We start from the raw sequence: 14680 nt of genomic DNA on the forward strand, positions 1-14680 counted from the left end.
TTCAAAGTAATAAAAAGTTAGGCTTAGTTGTAGAATAAATCGTAAAAATATCTAAATATATGTATATACAGACGATAACGGTGTTTCTTAGAAAAGTCTTCTTTCTTGTGTGGTTTTTTTTTGTAGTCTAGGAAGGATTTCTTCCTTCGAAATATTGCAGCAATTAAAAATCATTATTGAAATGAACAAGGCAAAACAATGTTATGATTGGTACTACGTAACACGTTTTGATTGGCATCCATAGAATTTTGTGGGTCTTTGTATAGGAAAAAATAACAAACAGATTTTATGCAAAAATCTAAACCATACATATATAAAGAAAAAATATAAGTAATAATAATTTCACAACTATTAATTTGGGTTCCAGAATTCAATAAACGGAAAGCACCAGTTACTGTTCATTCAAAATAAATTATTTGCATTATTTAGGCATTTTAAGCTTACATAGTAACTAAATTTATATATTTTGATAAGGTCCTTTGGTATTGGAATGCAATCATTTGCATGAGTTTTAAAATAACAGCAATTCTTAGTCTAGAAGTACAAAAATGAATGCTATCATTGGTTTCATCCCAGTTTACAGGTCAGACAAAGCTTATATTGACATTAAGAAATCGACCCCTATTCTTTTTTGTGTTTCATATTTGTACATACATACATACATATATAATATAAATTATTGTGCAATTATTTGGTATTACACTAGTCAGCAGATAAATGTTATAATCGATCTCGTATAGACTTATAAACATTTTGGAGGAGCTGATTTATAGAACTTGGGTAAAATGGTACACTGTTTTATTTGAAAAGTTTTCCAAGGATTTTCCTTTTTGAAAAATTGGTTACATAAATAATAGAAATGATTTATATTTCGTTTTTAAAGAATAGAGTAGAACCCCAAAATATACGTTTTCAGTCAGAGGGGGTACTTTAATTAATCAGTATAGGTCCAGCTTTCCCGTTCTGATGCAATTTTTGTTACACTGCATTTGGAAGTCGCATGTATTCATCACAGATTTGCTTTCCATATTTATCGGCAAACTCGGCTAACTTCCCAAAAGCAGTGTTATAATCCCATAGTATTTTTCCGTTCTGTGCGCTAATCTTCGCATGATTCCTAATCTGCAGTAATACTTCATTGTACAACGCATTCAGCAAACCCGATAAATAATTTTGTTTTAAAATTAAAATAGTTAATAGAATCTTAAAGTCATAATATAGTATTTTCAAACATTTAAATGTTTTGACGGATGTATGATTGAATATAGACATACACGTGGGTATAATGGCCATAACAATAGTTAGCTAAAATGTCTTTAAAAAATTGTTGCAGTTGATTATACGCCATAGGTATGTATCTTTAAGCTGTGTAAATAAGGAAAAATTAAGTAAGTAAGTGTTCTATATTCGTGTTATATTGATTGCATCAGTAATAGACTCCCTTCTTAACAGCTGTTTCGTATCATTTTCTATTTCAATCGGCGATATTCCTGCACTTCTGTCATTTAAATAGGGAGTATCTTCCTCTACAATTTTTTCGAGAAGTATATCACCAGAGTTATTCATACCTAAAACATAAGTTCAATAAATAAATTGAATAAAGGATAAAAGCGATATACGCTAACAATTACGTCCAACTATCGGTCCGTTAGATAAGTTATCCGAAGATGCGCAGTTTACGACTGCGACATCTGTGGGCGAGTTATTGCGGCCGCTTTTTTGTAAGGCTACAGCTTTGCGAGCATGGCGCGTGGTTAGCACACCAGTTTCAACATCTCTTTCAAGGCGGTGCCCTGAAACACATATGCATATGTATATCTTAAAAAAGTAATATAAAAAAACTATGTCTTACCAGAACGTGATCGAGTAAGCTGCCGTTGTACGTAGTCTTCGAGATCCTCCTCTTCCTTTCTACTTATGAGGCAATTCAAAACTAACAAAAATAGTCCAAGTCCAAGGGAAAATAATCCTGTGCAAGTCACCTCATTCCACCACGCAGAGCTGGAGCCTGAAACAATCCGTAAAGCTCAACATATACTCGTATCCGAATATTTTGAAAATATATGTATGTATGAGTGAGTATATTACTTACTAAACACATTCCAGGACATTGTTTCATCTGGAATAATTCCTGCCCCGATAAGAAAAACTCCAAAAACAATGAACACAATACCAATATGAAGCATTCCAATACTGGTGACAACCTATTATATAAAGAAATGCATTATACTTGTGTTATTAAAACATTACTTTCTAAAAATCAACCTGGCTGTCAAGCATTCCTGGTCCAGGCTTGGCCGCATGATGGTGATGATATTTGCGTCTCACAGACCCACTGGGTGAATGGAATGTTTCGCCACTCTCGGAGCTTTGAGTGCTATACCTCCGTTCTCGAGCTCTTTTCTGTTCATCTCTTCTTTTACGCTGGCGCTTAATAGCCATAGCAGAATGTATTCCAACCGAATGCATATTCGTCCTACAAATCGGGTAATGTTTCAAATATTTGTATTTTACTCTTAGATGTCATTTTTTCAATTGGGAGCAAAGTGTAATAGCCTTCGTTCTTGTGTCGGTTTCACGTTTCGACAAATAGATTGTGTTGTGCCAATTAAAATATTTTCAGAATGGTTAAATACGGAGAGGTAAAAGTTGAACAGTTGAAAAGGAATTGTCTGAGCGGGGCTTACCGACGAGCGGCTTGAAAGCCGAACTGCAGCTGCGGTTGGAAGCTGCAATGGAGAGAGCAGGCCTCAACGTCGACAAGAAAATCTATAAAAACTCAGAAGTAATTCAGCGTTTGGATGAAGAGATCAAGCAAGAGATCACACGTCTTGATGAGAAAATTCGACAAGTGGAACATCGTCTCGAAGATCGGCTCGAGGACCGATTCCGTCGATTGGAGTTGGGTGTTCCTGTCAACAACATGACAGGACAACAACCGAAATTCAGTACACCTATTTTTGGGGGCACAACAACATTTTGCGTTTTCATGACGCGATTCGAGATGTCAGCATCGAAGAATAATTTGATGGAAGCTGACCGCGCGGCCTCTTTGGCGCTTCCTTTGAAGGGTCTTGCTGCTGATCTGCTATAATCGATTCCCGACGCAGATAGATTAAATTACGAGGCTGTTAAGCGTGCCCTGGAGCGTAGATATGGAGGTGACCACATGCGGGAAGTTCCCTTGGAGCTGAAGGGCAGGAAACAATATTACCGCGAGTAGCTTCAAGAGTTCGCGAGATACATATAGCGACTATAGCGACAAGAGGTGTCAAGAGGTATTTAACGGAAGATGCTTCATTTGCAACCAAGCGGGTCATATGTCGCTGTATACAAAAAGAACGCGATCCTGGCCCATGGAGCGGAAATCATCGCAGGAACAAAGGCATATACAAAAGTTGAAACCAGAGACCCCCAGACAGATTTCTTAAACTAAAACAAGCCGGTACAGAGGGCAAGGGCTGACTCATACTACGAACTGTCCCACAATTCTCGTTTCCTAGTTGCAGCGAAACTCGAATGACGTCATGGATAGAACCGAGCTGTTACTAACTTTGAACACAGGTGCATCTCATTCTATAATAAAGAGAGGTATTGTTAAAGGAGAGATATTGTTAGAGCCAAGAGGAGTTCAGCTATAGCGTTATAGAGTTAGAGTATAGAGTTATAAACAATTTTCGTTTCCTAGTTGCAGCAAAACTCGAAGGACGTCATGGACAGGTGCATCTCATTCTAAATTAAAGAGAGGTATTGTTAAAGGAAATGTGGAGCCAAGTGGTCAGCTATAGCAGCGCCACGATGAGCTCAATCAAACGAAGGAGGCCATTGAGAAGCAAGAACAGCAACTGCAGCAAGTGGAGCATTAGTTTTCTGAAGTTAGGCAATTGGCGGATCAGGTTTCAGGCTTAAGCAAGAGCAAAGTCTATCTGAACTAGAGGGCTGCCGAGCCACAGTCCCAGATACAAAAGGATCTTCAGCTAAGCGAAGGCTAAGGCTGAAGCTGGAAAAGCAGTCCGAAGCAAACTAAATCCTGCTGACGAACTTCGCATTACTGGGAAAAAACCACGAATCGACCATTGGGCAAATGGAGCTAGAACTGCAAGTTCCAATCACAGTCGGACAGAAGTAAAGAGACCTTATAGACGGTCGAAGACGAGCTGAAGCGACTGCAGCAGCAGTTGGCAGAGTCCGGTGAGGAGGGCAGCATACAGCTTGCCAAGCTGGAGAAGGTCGCTGAGCTGAATGTTCAAACAAGAAAAACTGAGGCAGCTCTCGTCTCCAGCCAGGCAGATATAGAGTCGAAGAACAGGATGCTGGAAACCACAAATGCGGCACTGGAGAAGATCAACAAGAACTATGCGGAAACTCGAGCAGAGGCCTCCCAGTTGGAGGAACGTCTCCAGAAAATCTAAGAGCAGCTCCAATCCAAGCTGCAGGCAGAAAGAACTTCGTCGAGCATCCTTCACATCAAGAGGACTAAATTCAGCGAACAAATGGCCAGCAGCCTGGAGGGTCTGCCCATTAAGACCGATGCCTGGGGCCAAAAGATGCTGCAGAAGGACCGCGAGATGCGGGATCTGTGCCATCAGCTGCACTCCAGTCAAGAAGTTCTGGCCAAGCTGAAAGCGGAATCAGAGCCACGGCAATGAGCGCTGAACGAGTCAGTCAAGAATCTGAAGAAGGAACTAGCCAAGATCCAGGTGGACCAATATCAGTTGAGCTGCGGCACCAAGGAGACCATCAGGGAGCTGAAAGACCGCCTAGAAACCACCAACACGGATCTCCAGCACAAGCAGAAAATGGCACTAGAAGATGCTCAAAAGATCAGCGATCTAAAGACACTGGTGGAGGTCATTCATATGGCCAATTCTACTACGTTCGGGACGTGCAATATTAGGCGGAGGGCAGTGTAACAAATGGAAATTAAGTAGGCACGTAAAATCCCCAGTACAATAAAGCCTCCGTTTAGTAAAAATAATTTATGGTTTTTAGGAAAATATTATATTAGGAAAACATTTTAGTTTTACCGTTAATTACGCCTGTTTTAACGCCCAGTCCACTTTGGCTTTTCTTCCAAAACAATTTTTTAAGGTCTGAGAATATATAAATATATTAATTTTCATATTCATAAATATATTAAGTTGATTTCTAGCTTAGTTCAAAAGTTATAAGCCCCTGTGCAACGTCGTATTTCGTAGCTTCAAACTGATCTGAAGTCTTCCACATCGTAGCGGATTTTTGAAGGCTCGATTATTTAAGAGCACCACAAGAAAAAGTAGCGGAATTTCTGGAAGACATTTCTGGTTCACTAGTTGCTTCCAGTTCGCACAAGTATTACCGACTGCTTGAACGAGTTTTTTACTTTTTTACTCATTACTCACGCATAAGTACTAAGTACGTCACTAAAAAGACATGCCATTGAGGATTTCCAAAGCTTTCACAGAGTAGGGATGGATTCTTGTATCGCTATGAAAATTATAAAAATTAACTGAAGCCCAAAATACCAAACGCCTTTCGAGATGAACGATGCCGAAGAGCTTACTTCAGATAAGACTGTTCGGAGCGGCAGCCGTCAATAGCTCTTAAGACATTTCAATAATATCTTTTATATCTTGTTTTCTAATTTTCTTGAATTGTCTATTATGGCGCTCATCCTAAAAACAATAAGCAATACGTGCTCCACCATAGAGCTTTATACCACTTTCTACCACTAAAAAGGGATCAAAATGCGACAAACACAATTGGGATCTCGTCTCTTATGGCTCAGGGGCTCTACCTTATGTGTGATGGGGAAAGTGTATTTTCTTGGCAAATATGCAACAAATTTCTTTGAACACAGTAGTGTTGTGTTGCTCATGACTCACGAGTGACTGAACAGAGTTCTTTTTTGTTCACTTGTTCTTCTTTGCTCTTTTGTTCTTTGTTGTTCACTTGATCATTTTTGCTCACTTGTTCTCTACTCACTTTTTGCGCAATTTTCTCCTCAAAGGGCATTTTGCGTTCTGGCAGTTGTTGCTCATATTTGCTTTTACTTCACACTTTTTGTATTACCGGCAAAACTGTTTATTCTTTTGAAAATTCAGATTGTCGCTAATTCGAAGTATATTCGATACTTCGAAAGTATAGTAAAATTTGGAATCATTGCAATTTTTTTTTTAGTTTTAAATGTTTGATTAAAATTAAAATGTAACGTATTTTATTTGTTTCAAAATCTCTGGTGCTTAGTGATCTGTGCGTGAACAGTGAGCAAGTGAGCAACTGAGCAATCTAGGTGAGCAAGTGAGCAATATGAGTGAGTTGACTCACTAACTCACTTACTAAAAAAGAACAAGTGAACATGTTCCCCAAAATGTGCAATGTTGACCCAATACTAGAACACAGCCAACTCTATGTCGTAGATCCGCAACCAAGGAAAACTTCTTCGAAAACTTTTATCCGAACCATATAGATCAGATAAACCAAAAAAAAACCCTGGTTGCAGCCTAAAAACTTGAAAAATAGCACAGTGCTACGAAACGAATTTATTTGAATGTAAAATTCTAAAAATAGTCATAAGACCAGGCTTACAATCTAAAATTGGTCAAGTTGAAATTACAAATCAACTGTAGCACGGTTTAATCTGGCCGAACTAATATACATATGTACATATATACATACATATGATGTGAAATATGGTAGCTGAAGAGATCCCCAAATGCAACGATTTTACTTTATAAATCAAACCAAAACTGCAGCTACAAAAAAATTTCAATCTACACATATACATATGTATGTACATTTGCGTTTTGGTCTTTTACAACTTACACTTTTGACCTACTTAAAGCCTTGTTCTGCTCCAGCCACACCCAAGATCAAAATATCAAATTACTAATTAAAAGTTTCCAGGTCTTGGGTTTGCCAATAATTTCAACAGGTTTAACTGGGTGTTGAACTTGTTGTGTACTTATGTAGGTATGTACTAAATTAATAAACGCAATATTCCGTAACGCAGGACACTTCTGCATGTGGATGTACTTGTACACATGTACATAAATACGAATTACTAGTGAATCGCATTTATGAACCAGACGGTAATTCCAAACACAAATACAAATACTCACAAACATAAATATAAAATTTATAATGTACTCCCAATTTCAGTTTTAGTTTGAAAGACCCATAGCTATACACCAGTATGAGTAGGTATGCATACACACATACATAATTGGTGGTGGTTTCACCACCCCCTTGTACCGTCCTGTGAATTGCATTCTGGCGCTTTTTCCTTTGTACCAGATGACTTCAGCTATCCCACTATCTCACATTCGTTTATTCTCACCTTTTGTGCGTAATTTCCTTTGCCTAACAGAATGAAGAACTTTTTTTTAATTTTTGATCAATATAATAATGCATTATACAAAACATAGCACGACAGTCCCAATCACATTTTATTACCGAGTAAATAGTTAAAGTTATTATTTATATTTTATCGATTTTTGCTATGTACCAAAGTTGTGTGACCCTTTTATGTGTGATTCTGTATTTGGGCGAAATTTCTTGTTATCAAAACATGCGGCTTTGACATAAAGCAGGGGTGTAATTTTTATTAGTTTTTTATAGAACGGAATAATTATTTGTTATATTTTTTTATTGAGTGCAATTTATTTATTTATATATATTTTATTTACAAGCAAGAACAACGGTTTATACATGACAAATATGTTTCACTTGCACTAGTGTGCATTTTTCCCCAGAACTGAAAGTGAAATATCCTTTAGTATTAAACAAACTTAAAGCTAAATAAAATACCATTGATAAACTTCAAAGCTCTAAGAGATGTTGGTTCTTATCCGAACTTAAAGAAGCTTTACTCTCATACCCATTTAGTTCAATCAAAAACAAAATTACATACATACATATCCATAAATGGTGACACTACAATTAAGAACTATTTACAACTGTGACGAATTAAAAATGAAACCTTTTATTACAAATATATAAATATAAAATAAGTGAATGCATATGGTCTAATTTAAATCAAATACTTGTTTAGCACAATGGGTGGCACTTTCAAACGAGAGTATTGTGCTTTGAAACGTCCTTAGCTTCTCAATGTATAGTTTGTGGAGTTTCGTATTGGCGCTCTTATAGTAAACGCCATCAATTAGTTTTGCAGTTACGTAGGAAAGCCAAAGCACGTTTGTTTTAGGGGCAAATGAAGCCCAATTGTTTCTAAAAAATATAATCAGATATGATTGTAGACTAGTTTCCTTAGTCCATTACTCACTTTAGCTCATCCCGCATCAGTCGGTAAATATCATATTGATAGTCTCCTGACGCCGCAAACAGTTCCTCATCGGAAGACAGATCGTTAAAATTGCAAAATTCGTCTATAGTTATTCTTGATAGAGTGTAGTCAATGATTGTAACTTTCACCCCCTTCGAAAATACTTTCAGATCCTTGGTGTGAAATTTATAAGAAATTTCCTTCTTAATAGTTGGTTCAATTAATATGTTGCCCCAATGAAGATCACGATGCTCAAATTGGCACTCTTCTTCTCCAACTGCCAGGGCCAACATTATCTTAAAATAGTTAATATTAACCACTAGTAACAATCGAAGTATTTCTATAATCTTACCTGTTGCAATACATAATACGACTGTTCAGCATTTACAAATTTAAAACTGGACATGTCTTCTCCAGAAAACTTCAATTCTAAAACTATAAATAGTTGGTCATCTGCAAAAATTCTTGGGTGATCATTTTCAGACTCCTTTTCCTCGTCGTAACTTTCCCAAAGTTTTATCAAATGTTCCGGGTACTTTCCTTTAACTAAAGATACCTAAAAACAGGTTTAGTTATCCAAATATTATCCTAAACTTGTATTACCTTGTATATATTTGCATATCCATGAGTAGTATTATTTTTTCCTAATCTTAGGCTGCACATTTTCTTAGAAATTAAAATTTCTGGCAAAATTTGCTCAAAGGTCTTTTGCAATTCTCCGTTAACTTCAGTAGAACCTTCAATAGGTATTACCTTTAGGACAACGTCACAGTTACGCGTATCTCTTTTTTTCCGTTTCATAGTATACTTAAACACTTCGCCATAAGCACCTTCACCTATTTTCTTGGTATTCATCATTTTTGATGGTGCATAGACAACTTCAAATCGAAGCGGCTTACGCTGATCGCAATGTTTCAGAACTTGGCTCTCATAATCAGTAATTATATTATTGCAGTCATTTAAAAATACCGATTTTCGTCCTTTAGAAGGGCTGACTTGTCTAGATGCGCGGGCAGTGAGTAATCGGGAGTTGTCGCTTCTGTTTAGAGTAGGTTCAACTACTTGCGTTCGACGCCAAGAATTAAGAGATTTTCGCCACTTTCCTGGCTGTAAAACAAGGGAAGACCGAATTCCAAGTTCGTCAGACTTCTTTTTCGAGTTCCTAATCGTTTCGATCGTATTCTTGGATTCTACTTCGAAGCATACTCGTTTTTTTATGTGCAGTTCTACAAAGTCCTCCACACGGTCAGTATTACGGTTCAGAATCCACGGTTTTTCAGTATAACCACCAAAGCCGTCAAGTTTCATTCCCGTGATAGGTGATATACCGCAGTGAAATAAATCAGTTCCTAAACGTTTTCCAAACGGCGTTGAAATGGAGTTACAGCTCGTTCCAAACTTTTTTAAGACATCACAGCCATCTAAAATATGTTGCTCAGACCCGGCCTTCTTGTCGTTTTCTAAAATACTGTGGTTGCTGTTTTCTACACTGGAATCAAGGTTAAATGATGCTCTAACATTCGTTTTAATTATGTTGAGCAGTCGCAGTTGCCTGTATGAAATTAAAAGAATGATTGTTCTGCAAGATAACTAAAAAAACACAATTCTTACGGCCGGGGTTCCAATAACTTATCAAATGAATCTTTCCATGCTTCATCCTGCAAAGTATCCTCCATCTTGACTATGTTTCTATAAATCTAAAGTCTACTATTTAAATTTATCACTTCAATAGAGATGTGAAATACATACTTCGATTATTTAATGTCTTTTTGTCGGAGCCGCCATATAAGTATTTAGATCATTAGGGTGCTCCCGTACCTGTTTAATTGATAAATCACATATCCGTCAGCAAGCAATAATGGTATTCTTGAAAGTGCTACCAATATGCTTCTGACTTTTCAGAACAACGCCCCGCAGTTGTTTTGGTATCTACAGCGGAAAAAAAACTAAAAAACGAAACAAACTGATATTACACCAATTCTTTTCTACGGCATAGGTAGTTTATTTGATTATTGTTCTGGTTTAAGTTTGCTATCGTGAGTTTTTTCCGCGAGTTTACTATCGCTATCGAAATTAAGCAGTAACGCAAATGGAGTGGTAACGCTGGCATTAGGTTGTGTTCTAGCATTATGAAAACAGCAGATCTGTGTTTTGATGGCAAGCAACCGAATTTTGCATATAAACCAAACAAAAAGGACGAAATATGTAGGAGTACCAAAGAAGGGTCTAAGAAATACTCTAATTATATGTATATTAATATCCATTACTTACTTATGTACATAAGTAATCTTTTCCCCCAGGCACAATTTAAGGTGCCAAAATGGCACTAGCTTTGGTACGCGTCATACAGATCTATTTAATATTTAGCATGGAAAAATATGTTATCCAAAGGAAAATTAAAAAGCCTAATGACGGTGGTCACGGTTAGGATAGGTTAGGTCACTAACCATACAGTATGGTACATTTACATACATACAGTACAGTACAGTACACATACTGTATGGTTAGTGGTTAGGTATAGATGGCTGCTAGGCTCGTTACATTTCGGTCAGATTCGGCCAGTGGTGGCACCGCTTGGGGTATACCCTTTCCTATCCAGATGTTCTTAAAAGTTTACAATCTTCCAAGGCATTTCTGAAATGTCGGCTAAGAAGGGCGAGCCCAAGTATTGTTGACTTCTTCTGCTGAAAGCTGGACAGGAGCCGAACAGGTGTTTCACCGTGTCCTCTTCTCCTTTGTCTCTATAGATACGGCAATTGTCATTATATGGGACACCCATCCTGTTTTTCAATATACTGTTAAAAAACGTCTGCCTGGTCTGCATAGCTCAGAGTGGTCCTGTCTATGGTCGGCCAAGTTTTCCGAGTTATGACACATCGTGGCACTAATTGCCACGTATTGTCTATTTAGCACTTGTATTGGATTTTTATGAGCCATATGAGGCCAATGGACATAATTGGCATTCGAATATCTTCCTTTTCTTGGTGAAGGGGGCAGAAGCAGCTAGTCTGCTATACAGTTGCCCTTCAATATCCTCCTGACCCGAGGCTGATAACAAATTGCTGAGCTATCTCGTGAAGAGATTTGCCGAGTTCGAGGAAATCGTATTTTCCGATTTTATCGCATCTTGGCTGTCGCTATGAATGTTTATCCGAGTTGCCATAACGGTAACAGCTTAAAGGAAGTTCGGAGCTTCTCTGATTAAAATGACTTTCGCTCATGAGACGCTACAGTGATCGGGAAGCCTGAAGATTTGCCCTTTGTTTAGCTGTTCGGAGTAGATTCCTCCTCTGACCCTGTTGTCCAGCTTCAATCCATCTGTAAAGATTATAGCCACATCTTTGCCCCCGTCTCTGTGAGGGATGATTGTATTGGAGGCTGTCACTGTGTACTCCCTTGGAACACCGTAGTCCATTTTTGTAATGACTGTGTGCTGCGATGCCCGTTGTTTGGTGATCGTCGGTTTTGATATTGTAAGCTACCACTCAGTAACTCCGTAGAGTAGCATTTATCTAACTATTGCTAGATATATCCATTGGAATATTCTTGGGTTCATGCCCCATTTTAGGCTTTTTTGCATGTTTTAAGGGGTGTCATAGCATTCTTCACTCTGTCTTTGATGTTCAGGTTACAATTAAGGTAATAACCAGTCCTAACGTAAGTAGCTGGCACTCTTGACGAAGGGAGCCTGCTTCCATTTATTGTGCGGTAAAGAGGTGGAACCTTGTATTTATTTGTGAATAGCACGAGTTTTGAGGGATTTACTCACATTCCGCGGGATTCTGTCAATTCTGACAGTCGCGCGAGCTTTGCGATCGCAGAGTGTTTGAAGGTATTTTTCCGATGGAATAATTGCAATGTGGTCGGCGTATGCAACAACAATGCAGCCTCCCTTCCAGGTCGCATAATATCTTGTTGCTAAGTTCCACAGAGAAGAGATAGGAAACCACCTTGTGGGGTATCTTTGCTGACAACCCTTGACTGTGTGGACGATCCCATCGATGTCACCGTCCTGAATATAAGCAATTGGTCTATGAGCGTCACGAAATTATGGTCCTCCAGGACCGTCTGGACTTCCGTAGTGGCACCCGGTACGACGTTATTAAAGACCCCGCGATATCGAGAAAAAATATTAATGAGTATTCTTTGAGATGCCGAAACTTCTCTACCGGTAAGCAAGTGGTGCGCATGACAGCATCTGAAGACTTATAGTTGTCCTCAGTAGTAGCCCGACGACTCCCTCAAGAGCTTTGAGAAGGAAGGACGATGGACTTATTGGTCTAAAGTCTATTGGAGTTAGGTATGGACCTTTTTATACGCGAGACTCAAAATGAGTATAGGGGTATATTAGATTTGTGGTGAAAATGGATGTGTGTAACGTCATGAAGGAATCGTTTCCGAACCAAATATTTTTGATCAGCATCAATAGCCGAGTCGATTAAGCCCTGTCTGCCTATCCCTCCCTATGAGCGACTAGTGCTCAAAGACTATAAGAGCTAGAGCAACGAAATTCAGTTCTTGTAACAGAACATTTCAAAACTTCGTCCCGTCCACTTTTGCCCCCACAAAGGGCGAAAATTTGTGGCATCCACATCGTATCAAAGATACGAACAAACAGAAAACGCAGAATCGTAGAGGATGACAACTAGAGTGCAAAATCTGAACCAGATCATATAATTATAGCCAAAATGAAGAATACCATTTCATTCCCTCTCGCTTTGTCTCTCTCTAACATACATGTTTCATGGTCGGCTTTGCCTATTGTAAATGTGAGTTCAAGGATCTCAGAGACTATAAAAGCTAGAGCAACCTATTTTGGTATCCACAGTCCGAGTTGACGAGTTAGTTTCAAAATTTCGCCACACCCCCTTTCGCACCTGGCAAACCCGAATATCTGGGGCATCCACAAATCTCCATCCACAATATCCACATTCCTGTTAGATCTCACTATAAAACGCATATTTCAAAATTTCACCATACCCCCTTCCACCACCACAAAACAAGAAAATCTGTGGCATACACAATATTAATAAAAAACGAGGGGGAACGTTGTGAGTTGCTGCGGACACCGCAACTCTACGGTTATACCCGATACTAAGTCAGTATGGCTCTCCTCCGGCAGACGCCGCTAATATTTAACGACACGACAAAGAGTGCGTGCGAGAGAGACAGAAAATCAGTCTGAGCGTGACGTCGGGCGCTGCGTAGCCAGTGCAAATTGATTTATTCCTTTTGGCTATAAAAACGATCTGATCCAGACTCAGCAATCTGATAGATATGGTCATTCTCTATGATTCTGCGTTTTTAGTTTTCTCAAATCTGCAATATTGTGGATGCAACAGATTTTCGTCCTTTGTGGGGGCGGATGGGGGTGGGGCGAAATTCTGAGATATACGTTTTATAGTGACATCTTAAAGGAGTGTGTGTACCAAATTTGGTTACTCCTTAATACTCATTTTGAGTATCGGGTATAAAAAAATACGAGAAAACTTAAAACGCACAATCATAGAGAATGGCCATATATATCAGATTGCCGAATCTGGATCAATTTGCAGTAGCTACGCAGCGTCTGACGACACGCTCAGACTGATTTTCTATCTCTCTCGCACGCATTCTGTGCCGTGTAGTTTAATATTAGCGGCGTCTGCCAGAGGACGTCCATACTGACTAAGTATCGGGTATAACTGTAAAGTTGCGGTCTCCGCAGCAACTCACAACGTTTCCCCTCGTTCTGCTTTGGGAATGAAGACTATTTTTGCCTTAAGCTAAGCTTATGGTATTGTCCCCACTGCCAATATCTTCCTCAAGATACATTTCAGTCAGCTTATGTTCCCCTTTGTTAGTTAAATAAATAAGGATGTGATCAAAGTTATCAAAGTTACCGACCCTTCACTACAGAGATATGTGCCTTGATGGTTGTTCCATCAACCCCCATGGTACACTCTGAGGGGTTAGTTTTCGAGATGATCTTGAGAAGACTTGCCTCCTCTGACGTTCCCTCGATTTCAAAGCAACATTTTTGACAATAGGACCTGTTTACTTTCCGGGTTTCCCGCCAGGGGGGTTTCTTTTCCACATAGGTTTGTTTGGGGGGCAAGCTGCCAGTCCAAAAAATTTGTCCCAGTTGGCTTTCCAATATAGTCAGTAGATTTTGGTCTTCCGAGGGATAACATCGTCTCGATATACATGGGGTCATGGAAGGAGTGGTCCTCTAGGACTGTGCAACTCTTGACTATGTCAATAAGTTTGTGAGAGACTAAGGTGGGGTCAATGACATCCTGTCGGTTTTTTTTTTTAATAAACGTAGCGTCGTTGCCCCGAGCACAAATTAATAAATTAGATTTTAGGATGAAGCTTAAGAATAACTCACCGCTTACATTTGTGTCGGAGCTTTCCCATTGGTTGTAGTGAGCT

General features: G+C 38.9%; 2 protein-coding genes across 6 annotated transcripts; both read right to left on the reverse strand.

Moving 5' to 3' along the window:
* Window positions 1-697: 697 nt before the first annotated feature.
* Window positions 698-7784, reverse strand: LOC26533936 (uncharacterized). 3 transcript variants are annotated; one of them, XM_033379844.1, is made up of 6 exons: window positions 5965-6082; window positions 2266-2476; window positions 2093-2204; window positions 1853-2008; window positions 1632-1793; window positions 698-1568 (listed from the first exon to the last, which is right to left on the reverse strand). In XM_033379844.1, the coding sequence occupies exons 1-6, from the start codon at window positions 6018-6020 to the stop codon at window positions 1402-1404; spliced, it is 864 nt and encodes a 287-aa protein (XP_033235735.1). In that variant the 5' UTR covers window positions 6021-6082; the 3' UTR covers window positions 698-1401. The 3 variants fall into 3 exon arrangements, with proteins under 3 accessions (XP_033235735.1, XP_033235734.1, XP_015044239.2); XM_033379843.1 differs by having other exon boundaries at window positions 1626-1793; window positions 5965-6075; XM_015188753.2 differs by lacking the exon at window positions 5965-6082 and adding an exon at window positions 7319-7784 and having other exon boundaries at window positions 764-1568; window positions 1626-1793.
* A 163-nt stretch (window positions 7785-7947) lies between these two features.
* On the reverse strand, window positions 7948-10038 carry Haspin (haspin). 3 transcript variants are annotated; one of them, XM_033379841.1, is made up of 6 exons: window positions 10016-10033; window positions 9878-9963; window positions 8870-9818; window positions 8619-8822; window positions 8267-8562; window positions 7948-8211 (listed from the first exon to the last, which is right to left on the reverse strand). In XM_033379841.1, the coding sequence occupies exons 2-6, from the start codon at window positions 9940-9942 to the stop codon at window positions 8007-8009; spliced, it is 1719 nt and encodes a 572-aa protein (XP_033235732.1). In that variant the 5' UTR covers window positions 9943-9963; window positions 10016-10033; the 3' UTR covers window positions 7948-8006. The 3 variants fall into 3 exon arrangements, with proteins under 3 accessions (XP_033235732.1, XP_002135785.3, XP_033235733.1); XM_002135749.3 differs by having other exon boundaries at window positions 9878-10036; XM_033379842.1 differs by lacking the exons at window positions 7948-8211; window positions 8267-8562 and having other exon boundaries at window positions 8675-8812; window positions 9878-10038.
* Window positions 10039-14680: the final 4642 nt, after the last annotated feature.

Source organism: Drosophila pseudoobscura, chromosome 4 (assembly GCF_009870125.1).
Source record: "Drosophila pseudoobscura strain MV-25-SWS-2005 chromosome 4, UCI_Dpse_MV25, whole genome shotgun sequence".
Lineage (NCBI taxonomy): Eukaryota > Metazoa > Arthropoda > Insecta > Diptera > Drosophilidae > Drosophila > Drosophila pseudoobscura.